Source organism: Canis aureus, chromosome 21, assembly GCF_053574225.1.
Source record: "Canis aureus isolate CA01 chromosome 21, VMU_Caureus_v.1.0, whole genome shotgun sequence".
NCBI lineage: Eukaryota > Metazoa > Chordata > Mammalia > Carnivora > Canidae > Canis > Canis aureus.
Window position 1 is genome coordinate 40210886 of NC_135631.1, and position 24257 is coordinate 40235142.

The window sequence follows — 24257 nt, forward strand, 5'->3', positions numbered from 1 at the left end:
TGACTTTTATTTATTTTTTTTTAATTTTTATTTATTTATGATAGTCACAGAGAGAGAGAGAGAGAGAGGCGCAGAGACACAGGCAGAGGGAGAAGCAGGCTCCATGCACCGGGAGCCCCACGTGGGATTCGATCCCGGGTGTCCAGGATCGCGCCCTGGGCCAAAGGCAGGCGCCAAACTGCTGCGCCACCCAGGGATCCCAGAAGCATGACTTTTAAATGCACGGGTGCTAAAAATCCCTGCCTCTCCATGCTTAATATCATCCTTTTCCCACCTCAGTTTCTTTAAGAAAATCTCCCTGACCTCTCCTTGGAAACTTAGCCTGAGGATAATTTCTTTTGTGCTCTCTTGTTCTGGAGCATAACCTTCCGCCCCGCCCCCCCAAGGCTCTGCCTGAAACTCCTGTTTGGGCTCTGGCCAATTTCTGTTGCTTAGAGAGCCCAAAGGCTCAGGGAACATGGGTAGTGAGTTAACTGTAGCTAAATGCCACAACTCAAATAAATCTTACATATAATCTTAGCAAAAGAAGCAAGACGATCAAGAATACCTATAGCAGAATTCCACTTATATAGCTTTTAAAAATGGACAAAATGTAATTGTGTTCTTTAGGAATGCATACAAAGCAGGTAAAAGTATGAAGAAAAGAAATTTATTACTGTAAATAGAAGAACACTATTACCTCTGGAAAAGAGGGAAGGGGCTGTGAATTGATGATGATGTAGGAAAAGACGTTAGGGTTCAAAGTCAATGGCCAGAAAGAATTCTTGAGGCGTCTTTGGTGCAAAAAAGGTGTTTTTTTTAAAGTACAGGAACAGGACCCGTGGGCAGAAAGAGCTGCACTGGGGTCATGAGGAGTGGCCCATGATGTACTTTCAAGTTGGGAGGGGGTTAGGGAAAGCATAAGTAAGGAATTCTGGAAGCAGGGTTTCTAGGACCTAGAGGGGGCTAGCTGCTATTGGGAAAGGGTCATTTATTTCTGTCTAATAAAACCTAAGTCATGAGAGCCTTCAGATATGTATGGTGGGTGTGGGCCATATGTTTGGGGGATGATTGCCAACACTATTTTGGAAGGGTTAGAGATAAAGGAAATTTCCAAAGGAATTTTTACATGCTAAAGTAGACTTACAGGATCCTGGGGAGGAGGGGGTGGGGTCAGGCTATGATTGCCTTTTGCCCTTAGCAGGGTATTTATATTCAGACAGTTGAGTCCCTAGAGGAATGTCTCTGCCTGTTTCAAGGACTTGTCAATGGGCTGTAGGTAGTAAGAAAATTTAATATTTTTTTCCCTTTGTTTCCCACATCAATGGGATACAGGGAGGCTTTTGGAAAGTGCTGTCAGTGTTTTATATCTTGGTTTAAGTGGTCGTTACTTAGATGTTCACTTAATAATTACTGTAATCACTAAACTTCATTTATGGTTTATGCACTTCTAAACATGTATCTCATATATCACACCAAAAAAAATCTTTTTAAAGGAAATCTTTTGAGATTTACAGAAATAAAGCTCCAATTGTGGCATTTCAGCCACCATGTCTGACATGTAACAGGAAAGATGTTTTGGGGTAGGGTGGGCAGATCCATACTCCCTTCAGGAACATTACATATCCAACTGTTTACTCTGCTTCTCACATAGGCAACCTCCCTCTCTGCAGTCCAGCTCACTAGACTGAAAAGCCTGGTCCTGGTCATTTATACAGTGGTCTACTGATTTTGCCATAATCTTTCAGAACCAGCCAAACCAACATTATGACTACTTCAACCATAACATATCTTAAATTTAAATTGAAAGCACAATAATTATTTTGTGTTTTTTTTTTAGAATTTTTGAATTATGCAAACTGATAAGCGTGATCCCAAAGCAACTAAGAGGATTATTTATGCATTGTAGTTTGTCTGGTCAGGGGTCATAAGAAATAAGAAATAAAACATACTGAAAGTCAATGATAGAAAATAAAAATGCAAAACTTAGTATTTTTTTTTTTGAGTGATAACAGCAGCTCATCAGAGAAGAGACTAGGAGTTGTCATGGCAACGGTAATATGGGGAAAGTAAGCCTCCAGTCTCTGAGTCTCCTTTTTCTCTTTTCTAGTACTGGCACTAAATAGTAAAGAATGGTCCCAGATGATGTGTAAAACCCATAATGTTTATAAATTAGTCTCAGTTAACTCATACAACAACCTTGAGTTTCTAAACAAATAACATGCTGATGAATGTTAAGAGAGTAGAGACATCTTTGATGAATGTACAATGCATCTAGGTCTCATAAAATAAAATAATACAGCATATGGCTGGGTTTAATGATGGTCTGTGCATATCAAACCTGACTAGCATCATGTGTAGTTTCAAGCGTTGGATTTTGCTCCATCTTTATGACACTTTACTGTAATACACTCATTTCAACCCTCACGTATAGGCTCTCACCCTGATCTCCACTGAGCATACACCTTATCTATTACACAATAAGTATGTAGTAGGATATACTGGTTAAGATAGTGAGGTTTTGGGTCAGAGATCCAAGCTCAAATTCAAACACTACCACTTGTTTGCTGGGCAATCTGGGGTGACTTACTTAATATTTCCAAATTTCAAATTCTGAATCTGTAAAATGGAGAGGACTATAATTATGATAGCTCTTTCAGGATGGTTGTGAAGGCTAAATGTGATCATGTGTATAAAAGCATTTAGCGGAGCACCTGGGTGGCTCACTTGGTTAAAGCATTTGCCTTAGGCTCAGGTCATGATCCCAGGGTCTCAGTTTGGATCCAGCCCCATATCAGGCTCCCTGTTCAGTGGGGTGTCTGTCTCTCCCTCTCCCTGTACCCCTCCCCACTGCTGGTGCACGCACAGGCTCTCTCTCTCTAATAAAATTTTTTTTGAAAAGGACTAGCACAGCTCCTGACACATACTAAATACTCCAAATATTAATTTATTATTATTATACATAAAATACTGTTATAACCTGTAGTTATGGCTATTTCAAGCAACAGTTGAAAGTCACAGAAAAATTGGAGTTCTTAGAATTGTAATTCTCAGCTACTTTATTCAACTGTTTCTATTTCTGATTTGGTGTTTCATTTCTCAGTTAATGCTTGGAAGCACTATTCAAAAACCACTCTGCCAGCCTTCCTCTATAGCTCTCACTGCTTATTATGCTTGTTTGGGTCCCAATCTCAATCACAATTAAGAGTGGCAAACTCTGGGGGCGCCTGGCTGGCTCCGTTGACAGAACACCTGACTCTTCATCTCCAGGTCATGAGTTCAAGCCCCACACTGGGTGTGGAGCTTACTTAAAAGTAAATAAATAAGTTTGATGTGGGGATATTAAAAAAAAAAAAAAAAGAGTAGCAAGTTTTCTAAGAGACAAAGCTCAGTTTAATTCCTATTCTGACCACAGTCTGGTGAGTGAGATATAATGTAAGTATGTCATGTCTATGAATATTAAAAAATGGGATATTGGACAACTTGCAAATCTATATGATGTACCATCAGCTGACAGCTATGAATTAGGAGTATAAACTTGAGTCGGGCTGCTTGCTCTCGCTCTTTTTTTAAACTGAGGTATAACATATATACAGAAGCACAAATATTTTGTGAACTGCTTGATGAATGTTTACAAAGTGAACATACTCACGTGCCCATTGCCCAGATAAAGAAATAGAATATTGTCAGCACAACAGAACCCTTCTTTAGACCCCTTCCGAGTTACTACCACCTTCTGTCCTATCCCTTTTCTGTCATTGTCAATTAGTTCTGCCTTTTTAAATTCTGCAAATAGAATCATCTGATTACTTCTGTGTTTGGTTTCCATTTATCAACAATATCCTGTGAGAATGCAATACTGTGATTTATAATAAGAAATATATGTTGGGGGCACCTGGGTGGCTTATTCCATTAAGCGTCTCCCTTTGGCTCAGGTCATGATCCCGGGGTCCTGGGATGGAGCCCCACATCAGACTCCCTGCTCAGTGGGGAGCTTGCTTCTCCCCCTGCCCTTCCTCTGCTCATGCTTTCTCTCTGTCTCTCTCTCAAATAAGTAAAATCTTTTTTTAAAATTTAGAAAAAAAATAAATATATACTTGATTTCCTACTCTATTCTCTGCATAGTGCTCCTAAAAACCTTTGGATTTCCTAAGGTCAGAGCGGTAAATGTGTCTTTTGTTAAGTTAATGAGGTGACTTACAGAAAGCCTTTAGGTTAGCTGAGGATGGAGGTTGGTCGTTGGGGAAACAACCACGGGAGTACAGGAGAACTAACCTGGGCAGGAGGGTCCTGGAAGTTAAATCAGTTACCAGTGGCCAATGGTTTAATCAATCATGACTGTAATGAAGCTTCCAAAAAAAACCCCCCAAAGGACAGGATTTCGAGATCTTCCTGTTGGTGGATGTATAAAGATGGGCAGAAAGTGGTACACCTGGAAGAGAGCGGGGAACTTCTTGGCCTATATATTTCTTCCATCTGGCTTTTCCTGAGCTATATCTGATGAGAACAAAGGCAAAAGAAACGTAGACAAAATTAACTTTCCTTACAATTTGCAGCCCATCGATAAATACCTGAGACAGGCAGAGTGTGACTTTCCTCAAGATGTGCACCACGGCCTTAATGTTAATGCTTTGCTAGAGGGGGAAAAAGCAACCTTAGCTTGACAATAGCCAGACCCGTTTGCACATTTTTCTTTTTCTCTTTCTTTCTTTCTTTCTTTTTTTTTTTTTAATTTTTTTTTTTTTTTTTATTTATGATAGTCACACCACAGAGAGAGAGAGAGAGAGGCAGAGACACAGGCAGAGGGAGAAGCAGGCTCCATGCACCGGGAGCCCGACGTGGGATTCGATCCCGGATCTCCAGGATCGCGCCCTGGGCCAAAGGCAGGCGCGGAACCGCTGCGCCACCCAGGGATCCCCTCTTTCTTTCTTTCTTTCTTTCTTTCTTTCTTTCTTTCTTTCTTTCTTTCTTTCTTTCCTTTCTTTCTTTCTTCTTTGTTGTTTCACGTATTTATTTAAATTACACTTAGTTGGGCGCCTGGGTGGCTCAGTCAGTTAAGCACCCAACTCTTGGTTTCTGCTCAGGTCTTGATTTCAGCTCAGGTCATGATCTCAGGGTCATAGGATTGAGCCCCATGTCAGGCTCCAAGCTCGTTGAGGAGTCTGCTTGAGGATTCTCTCTCTTTACCTCCTTCTGCCCCCCCCATTCACACGCTCTCTTTCTAAAACAAATAAATGAATCTTAAAAAAAAAAAAAAAAGAAAGACTCTGAAGTTGGAGAGATGTATGTTAAAATCCTACTTCTGTTAGTTGTTTTACTTCTCTAAACTTGAGTTTTCTCATCTATAAAATGGAATCAGTAATCTCATCTCCCACATGGTAGTGCTATTGATGCAGGAGGGCTCCGTTCTTGTCTCACAGTCGAAGAATGAATCTCTCAGACAGAGGAGAAACGAAAGAAGTTTACTAAGAAAAGATACAGAGAAAGCTCTCAGAAGTGAGAGGGTCCTGACAGGGTTGCCATTGAAGATTTTTTTTGGCTGGCCTTTTATACAGAACCTGACCAGGGAGTTTACGGCCTTGACATTTCTTATGCTTCTTGAGTGAATGACATATGGCTTTTTGGGGGGATCTGGTGAGTCTCTGTGATTACTTTGTAGCCGTCAAAGGAAGATACTCCCTAACATTTGGGGCCAGGTGGCTGGATCTACTTCTTTATCTCCCTTTTCTGGCATTATCTCTGTTTTTGTTGCATCTTGGTGTCCTTGGGATTTATGGGAGTTTGACTCTGGGGCCTTCCCCTTATCTTTTCCTGCCTAGCCCTATCTGTCCCTAACTCTCTATGAAGATTTAAGGGGACCATTTGTTTGAAGCATCTAGAATAATACTAGGTATGCAAACTGTTTATTATAGTCCACTCATTGTCAATGTAATAATCATTATTTTATTCCCATGTTAAAATATATACGTAGTAAAACCACAATTTTAATAGTTTCGCATCGTGAGTAAACACAATTAATTTGTTCATATAAATTTAATATATAAACAAATTTTCTGACACTGATATTGTATTGCAGGCCTGGGTCATGCAGTGGAGTTGAAGAGAATTTCCTCCTTGTCTAGAATCTATTTGATTTTCCAGCATAGTTGATTTTGAGTCTTCAGTTGTCTTTTCTTTTTTTTTTTTTTTTTTAAGATTTAATTATTTAGAGAGAGGGAGAGATGGGGTGGGGGCAGGGGCAGAAAGATGGGGAGGTAGGGAACCTCAAGCGGATTCTCTGTTCAGCTCGGAGTCTGACATGGGGCTTAATCCTATGACCCTGAGATCATGACCTGAGCTGAAATCAAGACCTGAGCAGAAACCAAGAGTTGGGTGCTTAACTGACTGAGCCACCCAGGCCCATGACCTGAGTGAAATCAAGAGCAGGACACAACCAATAGATCAACCCAGGTGTCCCAAGTCTTCAGTTGTCTTAATCCATTTTTATATTTTATCGTATCAGTTATGCATTAATGGAAGTGAAATTCCACTGCATTATGTAGATAAAACCTTAGAAAAAGGAAACGTACTGCGTTATTCTTCCTTTAATCTCACTGGGAAAACATTCTTATGATCACATTTAAACAGTTGTTCATCTAGATTTACTTAAACTTTATTAAATGGTTCCCTGAAAGTAAGGTAGGCATTTCTGAGAACTGGGATCACAACCTGAACCAAAGGGAGACACTTCACTGACTGAGCCACCCAGGTGCCCCAAAGATCTGACATTCTTTATTCACAATTGCTCTATACTCTATTTGCACCCTGTAAGTCGACACTTAACCTTTTGGGGGAGACTGGAGCAATTTTTCTCAAGGTATATTTTTTTTTTTTTTTTTTTTTTTTTTTTTCAAGGTATATTTTGGAGAGAGATTAGTTATATATCTCCAACCACAACCATAACCTTACCAGCTTAATTAGCAGCAATCTTGCAATGGATTCACAAGGTCCAATTTATACATATCCTGCAAGACACATGTCACAAAACTTTCAAAAGTAAAATCAAGAACCTAAAGCATTCCAGACACTTTCATCCAGAAGAGATGTCACTGAAAATTCCTTTGATAAGCTATTTCCATTATTCTTGTAATAACTCTTTTAAGCTGCTTCTTTATCGGTCCCAAAATTATCATTGGCTTGAACCCTGTATCACAAAGATGAATATACAGCAATTTAGATTTAAATAGTACGAGAATGGGAGATGAAGACAGGAAGTGATAGACTAAAGAAAAATAATGGAGTAGACAGAAACAAAGCATACAGTAGGGGTCTGGACTGAGTGAAAAGCATAAATCCTCTACATTAATATGATTTCTTTTATGACTCTTTGCTATGCTGTTTCGATGGTTGCTTCTGTTCTATTCAAGTTTTAACATGGTTGATTGAAAAGCATTAAGTGAATGATCAGATACTAAAGATTCAGCGATCTTGACAACCTAATCTGGCTATTTTGTCGGTTAGATATGGATCTCTTTTACTATGTATTCCGGTTATCTCTTGCTGTGTAACAAACCATCCCAACTTCAAGGCTTCAAATAGCAGCAATCATATATTGGTGGACAGGGCTTTGCAGAGGTGGTTTATCACTGCTCCACACTGTGCTAGTGGGGTGGCTCAACGGGGGGCTGGAGGACCCATTTACAAGATGGGTCACAAACATCACTACGAGATGACACTGGCCGTCAGCTGGGAGTTCAGCCAGGACTGTGGGATGAAGGGCTCAGTTCTTCATCTTCCGGGCTTCTCCATAGGCTGTTTGGACTTCCTCATGGCTTGGTGGCTGAGTTCCAAGAACAAAAATCTCAAAAGAACCAGGCACAAGCTGTTGCCTTTTATGGCCTAGCATTGCTTCTGCTTCTGTATCACGCGACATCACTTCTGCTATAATCATAGCCTGCCCAGATTCAAGAGGAGGGAACATGGTTCCCACCTCTCAACAGGAGGCGCCTTGAAGCCACACTTTAAGAAAGCTTGTGGGATGGGAGATTCTGTGGCCATTTTTGGAAAGTGCAACCTGCCACACCATATGTGTTCATTCATTCATTCATACAATAAATATTTATTGAGCACTGAATTAGGAGTTGTTTTCAGTAGTGAGGAAAAATATACACTTACTGTGTGGTGGGGGAAATAGGCTTTATTCGAACAGTCCCAGAAATAGATCTGAGATTATAACAGTGATAAATGGTGCAAATGAGAGACCAGGAGAGAATGTGAGGAGATCTAAGACGTCAGTCAAGGCTTCTTTCCAGAAAAAGAAATGTGAGTTATGCTGAGATCTTAAGGCTGAGGAAGGGTAAATTTCTCAAATGGCATTCCAGGCACAGGGAACAGCATGTGAAAGGCCATTCGGAGAAGGGAGGGACATGGTGAGACCAAGGACACGAAGAAGGCCTGTGTGGCTGGAGAAACGAATGAGAGAGAAAGTAGGAGTTGAGGCTGGAGAGGCCGGTAGAAGAGCTGTAGAAGACCAAGCAGGGACGCACAAGAGCGTTTTGCCTTAAGTCTCAAAACAGCAAGAAGCCATTGAAATGTTTTGAGCAGAGGACAGAGTCAGACTTGCATTTCAGAAAGTACCCTGTCCTGGCGTGGAGGGTAAACAGCAGAGGGGGAAGGCGAGAGAACAGGATGTGGCTGTTGTCGTCACAGTTTGGGCAAGAGGTGACAGACAACACACACTAGCCTGGTTGGTAGAGATGGAGAGAACCGAACAGATTCGAGAAATGGGTCAGAGGTTCTGCATTTACTTAGGGCTCCCCTCAGACACTGGATTCTGGTTCTCTAGAGCAATTGGGGTCAAATCTTAATAGCGTTAGAATCTACACTATTTAGCCCGGCCTCTGGAATGTGAGAGGTAATTAAGGAGGGTTTACTGGAGGGTGGTTGGATGGATGGATGGATGGATGGATGGAGAATGAGTATGAAAACAGACACACCTCCCTTTCAGTTCCAATCTCCCTAGTTCCCGCCTGCCTTACTGCCTTTTCTTATACTGCTCTCTTCTTGCAACATCTGCCTTCATGGTCTCACATCTCTCCACCCCACCCCCTGGTCAACCCATCCTTCACCAAGGAAGCATCCTTGGATCTCAAGCTGGTTGGGTGTTTCCCCTTTCAGAAGGCTTCTCTGTCATCTGTCACAACTTACCACACCACATTACAATACTCCATTTGTCTCTTTTACCTGATTGCGTGAGCTCCCTCCTACAGAGATCGTGTCTTGTTCATGTGTTGCCCCAGCAGCAAGTACAGTCAACAGCCTATAGGAGGCCCTCGTTAGTATTTGTTTACATCAATGAACAGAGGGAATGACGTCTCTGTGTGTAAGACCCCCACATAAGAGGGTGTCACGGCTGACATTCTGTGAGGGGAAATTCAGAGGACAACTTTCATAAATACTTGCTGCTGCGTCTGCGCAGAGTAGGCCAGAAGGTTGCTGGTGAACTGTTTCCCTCCCCAGGGTGCAACCACACCTCACCCCCAGCCAAGAATCTGCTTCAGCACTTGAAGGAATACTTCAAATCTCAACTGAGATTTCAGAATTTGCCATCATAAAATACAGTAGCAAGGAGTTGGGCCTGAAAAATATTTAAAAGCAGGTGTTTTCAATAAAAACCTTAATATGTAGACTACCCTTCCCAACAGAATACTTCGCTGAAGCACTATTTCATGCTTTTGGTGGGGACCCTAACGAAATAGCCTCATAAAACTTAGAAATACCACCAGGTGAAATGCATAATGATCTAGGCCAGTGTCTCTTAAACTGAGATCCGCATGACATGTTCTTAGCATTTATGAGTTCTCTAGAAGGATTTTTAATTTTAGTTTTTAATTAGGTGCTAATTTAAAAATTAATATAAGCGTAACTCAAATTATCGGATACATTTACTGTCTGGTGGGGAAACAGGCTGAAAAGCAGTACTGACAGTTTTAGAACAAAGGAAGACTTCGTCTATATGATGTCTTTGATGCTCAGTGATCCACCCAAGAGTTTAGTTTTAAATGTACTGGTAAGCATGTCCAGCTCCACGACACATCCTAACATCTAGATGATGACACTCATCCCACAACTACCATTATATAACTCTTACTAAATATAAACATAGAACAAAACAAAACACACCTCTTCATTTTTGCTGTGATAACTTGCAATTGAAAATCATTTTCATAGAATAAGATGTTAATTTCTTATTTCCTAACTATGATACTATCATTTGAAAGTGATAGTTTCAGAGTCATGTGGTGAAGTAATAACACATAATAGAAGGAGTCTTTTTTTTTTTTTTTTAGGTTTTATTCATTTAAGTAATCTCTACACCTCACATGGGGCTCAAACTCATGTCCCTGAGATTAAGAGTCAGGCACCTTTCCAACTGAGCCAGCCAGGCTCTCCAGAAATGGTCTTTATGTGCAAATTCTTTCTTTCTCCTTTCTTTCTTTCTTTCTTTCTTTCTTTCTTTCTTTCTTTCTTTCTTTCTTTCTTCCTTCCTTCCTTCCTTCCTTCCTTCCTTCCTTCCTTCCTTCCTTCCTTCCTTTCTTCTTTCTTTCTTCTTTCTTTCTTCTTTCTTTCTTTTTCTTTCTTTCTTTCTTTCTTTCTTTCTTTCTTTCTTTCTTTCTTTCTTTCTTTCCTTTCCTTTCCTTTCCTTTCCTTCTTCTTTCTTTCTTTCCTTCCTTCCTTCCTTCCTTCCTTCCTTCCTTCCTTCCTTCCTTCCTTCCTTCCTTCCTTCCTTCCTTCCTTTCTTTCGATATCTGCAATATGCCATGCACTGTTCTCTGCTTTGGGGACACAGAGTGAATCAGAAAAAGTCTCTGTCCTTATGGAGCTTACATTCAAGTGAGTGACATCTAGGCACCAAATAAAGCCAAATCAATCACGTTATGATCCAACTGTGTCAAGAAAAATTTTGCAGTAGTTTGGAGGGAAAAAAGTGGTCAAAGAATTGAGTGTCACAGGGCACATTTTACTACAGACGTTGTCACCTCAAAAAACCAGTGCCAAATCAATCATGACTACTACATTTACAGTGAGAGAGGATTTAAAAAAATTTTTTTTATTTTATGTTATTTATTTATTTATTTTTTTATTTTATGTTATTTATTTATTTATTTATTTTATTATTTTATGTTATTTAAATTCAATTTGCCAACATATAGTATAACACCCAGTGTTCATCATATCACGTGCCCTCCTTAGTGCATGTCACCCAGATACCCCTATCCCCCCACCTGCCTCCCCTTCTGCAGCCCTTTATTTCCCGGAATTAAGAGTGTCTCATGGGAGAGAGGACGTTTTTGAGTTGATCTTATCTTTATGCATATCAACTTGTGGCATTAGTATAAATGACTAATATTAAAAAATATTTTTAAGGGATCCCTGGGTGGCGCAGTGGTTTGGCGCCTGCCTTTGGCCCAGGGCGCGATCCTGGAGACCCGGGATCGAATCCCACGTCGGGCTCCCGGTGCATGGAGCCTGCTTCCCCTCTGCCTATATCTCTGCCTCTCTCTCTCTCTCTCTGTGTGACTATCATAAATAAATAAAAATTAAAAAAAATATTTTATTAGATAATATCTTTAAATTTCTCAGTTATATTCTGGAAATGTTAATTTGAATTTTATTAGTTTGGTAGTTTGACCTATGCTTAATTTGTAAATAACTTTTGTGTTGATAATTTCATTGAGTAGGTTTTCAAAATGTAAAGATTGGGAGTTTAAATTTAATTTTGTAAAAAGTTTTATTGAAGTATAATTTATATGCCATAAAAGTCAACCAATGTAACTGCAGTTCAATGACTTTTTACTAAATTTCTACAGTTGTGCGACCATCACCATAACCCAGTTTTAGAACATTTTAATTTCCCCAAAAAGTTCTTTTCTGCCCATGTGAAGTCAATCGCAGCTCCCAGCTCCAGCTCCAGGCAATTACTTATCTACTGTTTCTAGATAGCTCCCTTTTCTGGAAACTTCTTGCACATGGAATCTTTTGCACCTGGTTTCTTTCATTTAGCACAATGCTTTCAAGGTTCATACATCTCATAGTATGTCTCAGTTTTTTCATGTCTATGGTGGAATAAGTTCTGTTGTTTAGGTAAAATACATTTTGTCTATGAATTATCAGATATTTGTATTGTTTACTAGCCAGTCTGACAGTTTCTGTCTTTTGATTGGAGTGTTTGATCCATTACTTTTTTTAAAGATTTATTTATTTATTTGAGAGAGAGAGCATGGGAGTGGAGGGAGGGGCAGAAGGAGAGGGAGAGAATCTCAAGCAGACCCCCTACTGAGCATACAGCCAACTTGGGGCTTGATCTCACAACCCCGAGATCATGACCTGAACTGAAATCAAGAGTCCAGCACTCATCCAACTGAGCTATGCTGGTGCCCCATTAAGTTTAAAATATGTATATATTTAGGGGTGCCTGGATAGCTCAGTCCTAGAGCATGTGACTCTTGATCTCAGAGTCGTGAGTTCAAGCCCCACCTTGGGTATAGGGATTACTTAAAAATAAAATCTTTTTTTAAAAAAGATTTTAGGGATCCCTGGGTGGCGCAGCGGTTTGGCGCCTGCCTTTGGCCCAGGGCGCGATCCTGGAGACCCAGGATCGAATCCCACGTCAGGCTCCCGGTGCATGGAGCCTGCTTCTCCCTCTGCCTGTGTCTCTGCCTCTCTCTCTCTCTCACTGTGTGCCTATCATAAAAAAAAAAAAAAAAAAAAAAAGATTTTATTGATTTATTTGAGTTAGAGGAGGGCACAAGTTGGGGGCGGGGGAGGGGGCAGGCAGAGGGAGAAGGAGAAACAGACTCCTCACTGAGCAGGGAACCCAACACGGGGCTGGATCCCAGGACCTCAAGATCATGAACTGAGCTCAAGGCAGACACTTAACTGACTGAGTGACCCAGGCGCCCTAAAAATAAATTTTTTTAAAAGATATATATGTTTATTTTTACACATAATTTTTAAAATTAAACTTTTATTTTTATTTTTTTAAGATTTTATTTATTTATTCATAAGACACACACGGAGAGAGAGAGAGAGAGAGAGAGGGAGAGAGAGGCAGAGACATAGGCAGAGGGAGAAGCAGGCTCCATGCACTGGGAGCCCGATGTGGGATTCGATTCTGGGTCTCCAGGATCGCGCCCTGGGCCAAAGGCAGGCGCCAAACCGCTGCGCCACCCAGGGATCCCTAAACTTTTATTTTGACATAATTGTAGATTCACATGCAGTTATAAGCAATAATACAGAGAGATCCTTACCCTTTATCTACTTTCTCCCAATTGGTTACATTTGCAAAACTCTAGTACTATAGTTCAACTAGGATCTTGACATCCATATGGTCGAGATACAAAACATTTCCTTAAATGCAAGGATTCCCCCAACCAGTTGCCTTTTTACAGTCATACCCGTTTACCTCCCATAACTATTCCCTTCTTGATGCTTAGCAGCTGTTAATCTGGTCTCCATTTCTTTTTCTTTCTTTTCTTTCCTTCCTTCCTTCCTTCCTTCCTTCCTTCCTTCCTTCCTTCCTTCCTTCCTTCCTTCTTTCTTTCTTTCTTTCTTTCTTCTTTTTTCTTTCTTTCTTTCTTTTTCCCTCCCTTCTTCCCTCTCTCTCTCTCTTTCCTTCTAATATTTTAAAGTAACATCTACACTCTACATGGGGCTTGAATTCACAACCCCAAGAGTAAGCGTCGTACGCTCCACCGACTAAGCCAGCCAGACAGCCCTGGTCTCCATTTTTATTATTTTGTTATTTTAACAATGTCATATGAATAAAATCATGCAGTATGTAATGTTCTGGAATTGTTTTTTTTTTTTTCCTACTCAGTTTAATTAACTGGATATTCACTTACATTATTGCATGTAACAATATTTCCTTTGTAAACATTTCTAAGTGATATTCAGTTTTTTAAAAATATTTATTTATTTATTGATGAGAGACACAGAGAGAGAGAGGCAGAGACACAGGCAGAGAGAGAAGCAGGCCCCGTGCAGGGAGCCCCATGCGGGACTTGATCCGAGGACTCCAGGATCAGGCCCTGAACCAAAGGCAGACGCTCAACCACTGAGCCACCGGGACGTCCCTGATATTCAGTTTTGAAGGACAGTTTTCCTGTCTTGGCTTATAGTTAATTTCCTTTCAGCATGTTGAATATATCCTCCAAATGCCACTGGCCTCCAGTGTTTCTGATGTGAAGTTATCCATAAATTGCATTGTTGTTCCAGTGTTCCTATGAATTGTTTTTCTCTTGCTGTTTTCAAAAATTTCCCCTTGTCTTTAGCTTCAGCAGTTTAACTATGACATGCCTAGATACAGGTCTCTTTGTGTTTATCCTACTTGAGATTTGTTGCCCTTGGATCTGAAATGTTTTTCATCAAATGTGGGACGTTTTCGGCCATAAACTTCCTGCCTCTTAATGGGGCTCTCATTACACATTCTTGGGTACATTTGATATTGTCCTACAGATGTCTGAAGTTCTTCCTTTTTTTAAATCTTTTTTCCTCTGTGCTCTTCAGATTAGATCATTTCTCTTGATTTATCTTCATGCTCACTGATGCTTTCTTGTATGATATCAAATCTGCTGATATTACTGAATCCATCTAGCCAAAGGCAGATGCTCAACCACTGAGCCACCCAGGTGCCCCAAATTATTATTCTTATATTTATATTTGTTTAATCTGATTTCCTAGAGGTTTCCCCTAATTTTTTTTAACGTATGCTTCATGCCCAGTGTGAGGGTTGAACTCACAACCCTGAGATTGAGAGTCTCCTGCTTTACTGACTGAGTTGTCCAGGAGCACCCCAAGTCTTCCTCAGCTTTCACTTTCCACCAAATCCTTTTTTGCCTCCCCTGAATGTGCACACTATTCCTCACTTGTCCAGGAATATGTTGGAGAGCTTATCTAGCTTGTGTATGGCTCTCTCGTTTCCAGACCATCCCCATCAAATTTGTATCTCATCTGCTGCTTGTCCCAAGTGGGACCTCAGGCTAGTAGAGCCCTGGATTTTCCACACTCATTTCCTACTGAGCTTGCTAATTTTGGTAATAAAGTTGTTTGGCATGGACTTATGTACTCCACTCCAATGAAGTCTTCTCCTTCAGGCAGAAGCTGGTGGTGTTCACTGTCATCCCTGCTTTGCTAAAACGATATGCTGATTGAGCCAGCGTTGGGGGGGTGGGGGAGGGTAAGTAGGAAGAAAGTTACCCCAGGCAAAAAGACCACAGACTTCCAAAGATCTAACCAAATTCCAGAAGTTCTTTCAGTTTGTTGCCTTCGGTCAAACTTCAGAGCCTTAAAATAAATGGCTGTTTTGACACTTTCATTCGGTTTTATATTTGCTTTCGGGGGAGAGGATGCACTGCCTTCTTCATGCTGCCCTGAGTGAAAGTTAATTGTTATTCCTTTATTATTTACTCTGTACATTTAAGTAACATTGCAATAATAATTACAAGTCATTACTGTCAGTGTACTACATTTTTTTGTTGTTGCTTTTATTTTTTTTTAATTTTTAAAAAAGGTTTAATTTATTTTTTCATGAGAGACACAGAGTGGCAGGGGGAGAAGCAGGCGTCCCTGTGAGGAGCCTGATGTAGGACAAGACCCTAGGATCCCGGGACCTGAGCCAAAGGCAGTCACTCAGCTACTGAACCACCCAGGTGCCCTGTTGTTTTTACTTTTTAAAAAGATGTAAACAGTTTGTGAAACACTGTAGACGTGTGAGAATTCACAAGGCAACATGTATTTACTTCACTTTGAAACTGAATGCCGTTTCTGATCAAACACCCCTCAATGGGAAGAATCACCTATCGTGTCTGAATACTGTAGAGTGAGGAAATTCATTATGAATTTAGCTTCTCATAAGACCTTTTTTTTGCAGTGTATTAATTTTCCATGAAATAAAAAGTGGCAGATACTTAAAAAAAAAAGAATAAATGGGATGAAGTGTTTATATAAAGTGAAATAGTCTGTACCATTCAGGTGAAAATCAAATATGCATATAGTCTTTCCAGGAAACATTTGAAAAGTAAGTTGGTGTTAAAGTTTTATCAGAGGCTGGATGTGGTAGGTTTTATTAAAGTTCTTGATTTTTCACTCACGTGTTTTCTGTAAGAGTGTTTTATGTCTCTAGCACATTGACTTTTGGTTTCTGCATATGATGTGTGTTGGCCAATGGAATATGAGATGACATGCTATATTTGAGCAGAAGTTTTAGATACAGTTTTATAATTTCCCTCCGCCTCTTATACTTCTGTCCTTATGCCAACACATCCCAGGTAGGAGAGTGCTCCTTCAACTTGGACCTCAGAATTACAAGACAAGCAGACCTGAAGTTAGGTCCACTGCCTAGAGCAGAACCTTAGCCAACTGGCGACCATCATGCGCTGTAGGGTGGAGGTAAATGTTTGTGGGTAGAGGCCGTGAATCTGGGTGCCCTTCTGTGGTTAAAGATGACTAAAATTGGCATAAAAATGTGCCTCTTCAACAAAAGCACCAAATCATCAAAATTAATATTTCTGTATTGCTATAGCAGTAAAAGAAAGCATGTGGGTGGGTTTCCTTTACATTTAGAGGGGTATCTGGGGTGATAAGACTTAAAATACATGCTTTGTGGATTGGGGATATTCTCAGAAAGGCTGAAACTGAGGTTTGAGAGACTCAAGTGATTGTCAAGGGGGAGAGACAAGGTTTCTGAATAAAGATGTGTCTAGCAGAGAATCCAAGCAGTGGTTTCAAATAAGAGCTCAAAACTGAAAGCACAAGGGTACATGTTCCAAATGAAGGTGTTGATTGTCAATCAAAGTGCACACATTGAATGGAAACTCCATAAAGCAGTTTCAGAATTAACAGCAGATACAATTTTTTTAAAGATCAGGAAGATGAAATGAGTGCGAGATGGAAAGAGAATAGAACACACATACCAAACTGAAAACTTTAATATAATTGCTTCATTACAGACTTAAAAAGTCATACTTCAAATGATGATTACATACCTATAGTCTTTTATTCAATAGAGGTCACTACTTAACCTCAGATAGAATTGTTCAGAAATCATCTTTAAAAGGTTAACGGAGAAATGGTTCTTCCAGCACAGGCTGTAGAGGTGTTCAGCCTATGAGAAAACAACTTCTGTTCTTTGCTGGGATCTGGAAAAGTGGAAAGAACTTATAAAAGGACTGATTCTTACATAGAATACAATTCAAAAGAGAAGAAAAAGGGGGAGGCATTGTGGTGCATAAACAGAGGAAAAGTGAAAGAAGAATGATTGATATTCCTATTTCCCATTTCTTCCCATACGTGGAACTCATATCTCTTTGCAAGTGGTATTTTCTAAGGTGCCATGAAATCAGAGCCTTGTGATCAATGTGATCTTGATTTGCAGGGGGCGTTGAAACACTCAAGGCTTCTGATTGCCACTACTGACCTAGTAACTGATGAACTAAGAGGTGTTTCCAGACATCTGAAAAGCCCTAAAAGAGAACTGAGAGGGGGCAGGGACAGAGAGAAATCCCTGGTCAGTGAAAAGAGATTCAATATTAGAATCTATATATTCTGGAGTGGGATCTGATACTGACCTTGGTAATAGCCCTAGAAATTGATGAAATATCAGATTTTAGAAATCATCTCTTTCTCCATTTTCCAAGGTCACAGTAATGAGTTACCCGAAAACACTAAGTACCGATTGCCTGAAAAATGATCACAGTTGGACTTCAGGACGGATTTTCAGTTTCAAATAAAATGTCTGCATCTCGAGTCTGATATCTCTGTTAGGTCTCGCCTCATTTTTCTGCAAGTACTGGGTTTTATCTTTTTATTTATTTATTTATTTATTTTGCAAAGTCAGCCTAGAATAGTCTTTGTAGAACAGAATAGAATTCTACTGAGGAAAGGGACCTTGGAATTCATCTGATATCCTCTTTCCCTCATCATAATTGTAAAGATGAGAAAATGGAGCCCCAAGAGCTTCAGGCTCTCCCAGCTAGGCAGAGATGACAATTGCATCTGGATCCTGTCTTTTGTCATCCAAGGCTTTCACACTTTCCCAAGCCGTCGCAGATTAGTTTGGGATCAAAACATCTCATTCTTTAACTTACCCAGAATCTTTTCAGTTGTGTTACACAATCCAACTATTCTTCTTTTGTTGTTTTCTGTTTTATGGTCCTCTCGTTCATTAACACACAGTTTGGGAAAAGAGTGGGTCTCACTACTGACTCTTTGTGGCAGTAAGGGAAAAGCATTTTTAACAGTCAGGTTTGAGATTTGAATGTTCAGTGTGTCTAATTTGAGGCTGTCAGTGACACTGACTTCTACTAGTTATTTAGCACATATGAATCATATTATAGTTTGAAAATACTCTTCTATCAATAGTAACTTCTTAGCATGAATCAGGCTAATTTTATTATTTCCTCTTCCCCAAAACAGCTTTCCTGGTCACATCATATTTGATAAATGTAATGAGCTGCCCAGGTGCTTAGGTGTCTGAAGTCCTAAAGTCTACATGGTGCCAGACAAAAGCTTTACATTCATTTTAGGGACGGTGCGACCTCTGGGCTTTCTGGTTGCAAAGGGCAAGATTGAGATGGGCAATGGAAGGCTCTGGGAAGATGGGGAAGGATAATCTGCATTCACGGATGGGAACTGAAGAGTTTACAGGAGTTCTGGCTCATTCTTAGTTCCAAGAATCTTGGGAACTCCTGCTCATCCTGGAAATCTGCTGTGGTACAGGGCAGGATAAAGTTCCAGAGAACAGCCATTGGCAGCATTCAGTTCATCCCTGATGGACACCACATCTCAAGGAGCAAGAACTCAAATTCTCAGGGGAATCCATGGACGCACTTAAGTTCATCAATACACCAACACCAGTCTGTTTCTAGTTGCCATTGACCAGAGTAGACACCTTGAGTGTGTCCCCTGGTGTAGTGATTCTGAGCACGAACCTAGAGGCATTTCTGAACCTGGAATAAGAATAAGGCGCTCCTTGGGTATGACTCAAATAGAAAAGCTCTTTGAATCACAACATTTGAATCTGAGTCACTCGCCAGTCTTTTCTCTGTCCTATAAAGGCAATTTAAGCACTGAGGTCTAAACTAGGCTTTCTGATTCTCCGCCTTTCCCCTCTCAGCAACCTTCTATCTCAACTACCCCATGGGAGCAGTAAGATCTCTTTTAGGCATTGATTTTAAAGAAAGACCACTTCATACAAGCAAGTTTGGGGGGATTTGAGGGCTTGGGAGAATCGTTAGAAATTATTGTCAGTTCATGTTGTAAAGCTATGTCTGCCCCTGGGAACCATGGCCTGCCAGATGGCCCCATAAATCTGATTACCCTCACCTTTCGTCTTCTTTCTTCCATGCTAAAACTCTTCTGATTTTCTGATATACCAGCAACTTCAGGGGAGTTAAAACAAATAAAACCTAACAGAAGTTCTGACCCTCCATTGCCACCAATGCACTGATGATGCATCATTGTGAATTATATTTTTAGAGGCTTGCAAGTGTTATATTGGGCTGGCTGATATTTAGGTCACCTTCCCACCTCCTCCAAATCCCTCTGATTTTTTAAAGACCTTCTGAGAATCTACGACCATACTTGCAAAAAAATTCTTAGCCTCCTAAACTTACAAGTCTCACTCATGCTTCTGTTTAATTCTGTCCCCTTAATCTCCAAAGACCTGCCTAAAGGACCTGGAACTGTAATACCTGAACATCATGCTTATAGGACACACCAGATGTAAGATTCCAACACTAATCCTTTTATTTATTTATTTATTATTTTATTTTTTTTTAACAGTAATCCTTTTAGATTCTTTCCCAGTTCCAGCAACTGCCCCTTCATTATTTCTTGCCTCTCATATCCCTATTTCCACTTCCTCTCTCTCCCCATACAATCTCAAATCTTCAGGTTATCAAATGATGGGCATGGTTGGTCTTCATCATTTAGGGTACATCTGAATCCTCTTCCATATGATAGGTGCGTAAGTAGCCCAGTACCTTTTGGAACTTGCCTGCCTGCCTTCTCCCCTTCCTTCCTCCCCAACACCCTCTGCCCCTCATTGAACCGTTTTAGCTTTCTTATCCATTCCTAGTAGTTTCAAATTCCACCTGGTACTCCCCGTTACTCACTGCTCTTGTAAGGTGGTCAATTTGGGCATAATGGCAAGATGAGGTCCAGGAGCTTTTATATGTTTTTCATCATAGTAAATTGTGGAAGTGAGTGGAGACTTATGGGTCAAATTCTAACAGAATCCTCTCCTTTCTGCTTAGAGAATTCAACGGTCATATGGCCCGAAATGGTTTATTACCAATGGGGTCGCTGCTATTGCGCATTCTGGTTTCATTGCTTTGAGTGCAGGTTGCCTATTTCTTTACATCGGAATCCGAAAGAATCAGAAAAGGAGCCAACTGAAATAAAGGAATGGAGATGGAAAGGCAGGAACTGTTAAAAGAGCAACAGAATGACTGTAAAGGGAAAACATTAAGCTAAGGAAATAGTACGAAGTGCAGGTGTAAAACGGCAATGCTACACGAGAGTGTAAGGAATTACACTGTGGCTGCTTCACGGGGAAATTGCTCTGAAGACAACTCTCGGGGTCGCTGGAACTTTGGGGTGCGAGGGAGGGGAGGGACCCGGACGGTGCAAACGATCACCTGCCTCCTCCTCACCGGAGCCTTGGCACCCCAGCACCGCGCCTCGACACGGAACAGTTGCCAGGGAGTATCTGCGTAAGAAACACAACAGCAGCCCAAGTCCCCGGTGTTTTCAGACAAACTACACATTCCCGTGACACAGTCACTTGCACGCCCCGCAGTCTCCATCTAAGGCAGGATTCCTGGGGGAAATGACCTGACTTCCAGGAGAGTGTAGGGCCTCCGCGGGCTACAGTTCTTTGGGCTGCGTGTTGGGGCTCGGGGCAGGGTGGGGGGTGCAGAGAGGGCATAGCTCGGTGGAGCAGATACGGAGCGCCCTGCAGGTGTGCCTCTGCTCCTCCGCCCGGCGGGCCCCCGCGCACTCCTGCCCCCGCCGCGGGCAGCTCTGCGGGGGTCACCGGGAGGCTCTCGGGGGCCGCACGTCCCCTGTGCCTGGCGCCTCTCGCCTGCACCCGCCGCCCCTGCAAGGATGCCGAGGTCCAGGCACGTTGCCGTGCGGCGCCCAAGTGCTCCCCAACACCAGCCGGGGATCCCCAAGTCCAGGCCCGCCGGTCGGGCCCCCGCCCGCCGCTGCCGGGGGGAGGTCGGGGTGGGGGGGGGAAGGCGGGAAGCGGAGCGGGGGCCCCGGAGCCCCGCTGCCCCGCTGCCCCGCTGCCCCGCGCGGGATCCGGCGCCCCGGCTGCCGCAGCTGCAGGGTGGAGGGCGGCGCGGCGGGCCGGAGCCGGGGGGGGGGGGGAGGGGGCCGCGCCCCGCGAGCCCGGGGGCCCGCGCTCCCCGCCCTCCTTCCGGCGCCGCGGGGCTGGGGCTGAGGCCGAGGCCGGGCAGGGGCGGCGCGCGCGGCTCGGCGAGGGCGTCTCGGGAGCGCCGAGGGGCGGGGGGAGGCGCAGGCCGCGGAGGAGGCGGAGGAGGGGGAGCCGCGGGAGGAGGGGGAGATGCCCGGAGCCGCCGCCGCCGCCGCCGCCGCCGCGATGCTCCCGGCCCAGGAGGCTGCCAAGCTGTACCACAGCAACTATGTGCGGAACTCGCGGGCCATCGGCGTGCTGTGGGCCATCTTCACCATCTGCTTTGCCATCGTCAACGTGGTGTGCTTCATCCAGCCCTACTGGATCGGCGACGGCGTGGACACCCCGCAAGCCGGCTATTTCGGGCTCTTCCACTACTGCATCGGCAACGGCTTCTCCCGGGAGCTGACCTGCAGGGGCAGCTTCACGGACTTCTCCACGCTGCCCTCGGGCGCCTTCAAAGCCGCCTCCTTCTTCATCGGCCTCTCCATGATGCTCATCATCGCCTGCATCGTCTGCTTCACCCTCTTCTTCTTCTGCAACACGGCCACGGTGTACAAGATCTGCGCCTGGATGCAGCTCACCTCCGGTGAGTGCGCGCTGCCCCGGGGGCGGCGGGAGCGGCGGGGGGAGCCCCGGGGTTCCCCAGCCCGGCCCCGGCGCCCTGTCCCGGGCTTCCCACAAGCTCCGGAGCGCGGGGGCCGCGCGGGAGGCGGGGCGCCTGCTGGGCCGGGGGGTGCGACCCCCGGGCGCCCGGGGCGCCAGCGGGAGGCGGGGCGGGGGCGGCTGGGGGAGCCCGCCGTGGAGCAGGGCCCGGCCGCGCCCCGGGAGCCGCTGGCGCGGGAGGGAAACTGTTTCACTCCGTCCCGGGCAGTTATGCAAAAAAAAAAATAAAAATAAAAAAATAAAATAAATAAATAATAATAATAATAATGCATCCTCCACCTGGAAGGGAGTAAATGCCGATTCTGCTTTGGGTTCCGCTCTTTGAAGAACAGAGCAGCTTAGACCGTCCCTTCGCAGTTCCCCAGGTGTCACGTCCTCCGCTTGCTCCCTTGTCCGCGAAGGTCCTCACCTGAAATCCTCCAACGGAGAGCCCCAGGGGGTCAGGACGTCTCGGGGTCTCATCCCGGGGAAGGGGCTGTAGGGACATGGGTTCACAGGGAAGGTCTCGTTTCTGTAGCGTTTCTGATCACTTTTTTTTTTTTTTGCCCGTGCATGCGAGATTGTTGCGAGCTGGAGGATATGAAAGTACTTTTTTTCCCTGAGCATCAAAGTTACTTTTAACCCAGGAAGGATGGGAGGTGCATTTCTCGGTGGCTCTGGAGACGCCCGGGGCCAAACGGACGCCCCTCTCGGCTGCCCATTCTGCCTGGCACCTTGGGTGTCCTGCCCTCTAAGGGCAGCCTCGTCCCTCGGACACTGGACACCCTCCTGTTCCGACACCGCGGGGGTCTTTTGGTTTTATGGATGGTCTGGTTGTGGAAGACCGTAGGATATCTCAGGCAGTCAGGCTGTCTAATTTGTGTCCTGTTTTATTGCCCCCCCCCCCTTTTAAAAGCTGTTACCTTCAAAGATTTTGTACTTCTGCCTGGAGAGGTTTTTTGGGGGAGAAGGGATCTGATCCCTGAGTTTACCAGTGTTGTAGGATGATCAAGTCCTTTTAGAGGTGCTGGGTGAGAGCATTAAGGTCCCTGATCTTCTATTGCTGGTTGATATAAGAGAAACTTGTGGGAGACTAAGCTTGGGTTATGGAAGTATTTGCTTTGTATGAAGTGTGTCTCAGCTGATTGTGATTTGCCGTGTTCTTTCTGAGAACACGTGCAGGTGAAAGGCAAGAAGTGAGCACCAGCTGAGAAACATGCGTCCCCCTCCTTCTCCAGACTGCTATCCTCCCGAAATGCTCCAAGCACTCCATGGACACCCTGTGTTTTTATCTATAATGTTAACTTCTATGGCAATTTCAGGAGCAGACTAACTTTGACATTGGGAATGAATTCATTTATTACAGTTCTTGACATTTGGCTCCGGTTTGACTTTGAAGACAATAAGACATTGAGGATGCAGATGCTTTAGAAAAAGAATTGACCCTGCACAGCTAATTTTAATTTTTCTAAGTTAAATGACCTATTTAGACTGATGATTCAAATTAGATTGTTTTTTGAAGGTTTAAAAGAAATTTGCAGGTGATTTCTGAACAACATGTCCTTATTTTATTTTAATGAATTTTTGTACTCTAAACCCAAGCTTTTTTTTTGTTTTTAGTTTATTTTCAAAAGGAAAGAAAACAATCTTTGGGAAAGAATGACCAGTTTTGGAGTTAATACAACTGTAACTATGATAGAGTTTTTTTTTTTTTTTTCTTTCCTTTTTCTGGAATAGAGCACACAGGAATCATTCTGGGGTAGTTGAAATGCGATGTCATGTTTTCAGAAGTTTCACATAAATATACTATCCTGTTTCCCATATGTCAACATCAAATGTGATGATGGCCTTTGTACTAATGAAGATATTTGGATGTTTGCCTCATTTTTGGAAGAGTCCAGGTCGTTAAGTTCTAGGCATACTTTCTAAAACCTTTATTTGCAACTTATTTTGTATTTATTCCTCAATAAGCTACAGAAGAGCATAATTTTATTTATTAATACAATTTATTAAGGAAGAATGATTATGATGATGGGCAGTTAAGAGTCAAAGTCAGCTATATCCACAGATTTTGAAAGAGTGGGATATGGAGGATATTTTTGAAGGATATCTCATTTACCGTGGTTCTCTTTTTTAAAGTCTCATGGCACTAACGAGAAATCTCGCATGATGG

The 24257-nt window shown here is 42.8% G+C and overlaps 1 protein-coding gene across 3 annotated transcripts in view; it reads left to right on the plus strand.

Moving 5' to 3' along the window:
* Positions 1–21532: 21532 nt before the first annotated feature.
* Positions 21533–24257, plus strand: part of LHFPL3 (LHFPL tetraspan subfamily member 3) — a 560027-nt gene continuing 557302 nt past the window's right edge. For 2 of the 3 annotated variants that reach the window (XM_077863964.1, XM_077863965.1), the window contains exon 1: positions 21533–22028. In XM_077863964.1, coding sequence (XP_077720090.1) covers positions 21590–22028 — 439 coding nt within the window. In that variant the 5' untranslated portion in view covers positions 21533–21589. The remainder of the gene's footprint in view (positions 22029–24257) is intronic. The other variant, XM_077863963.1, reaches the window with a different exon arrangement.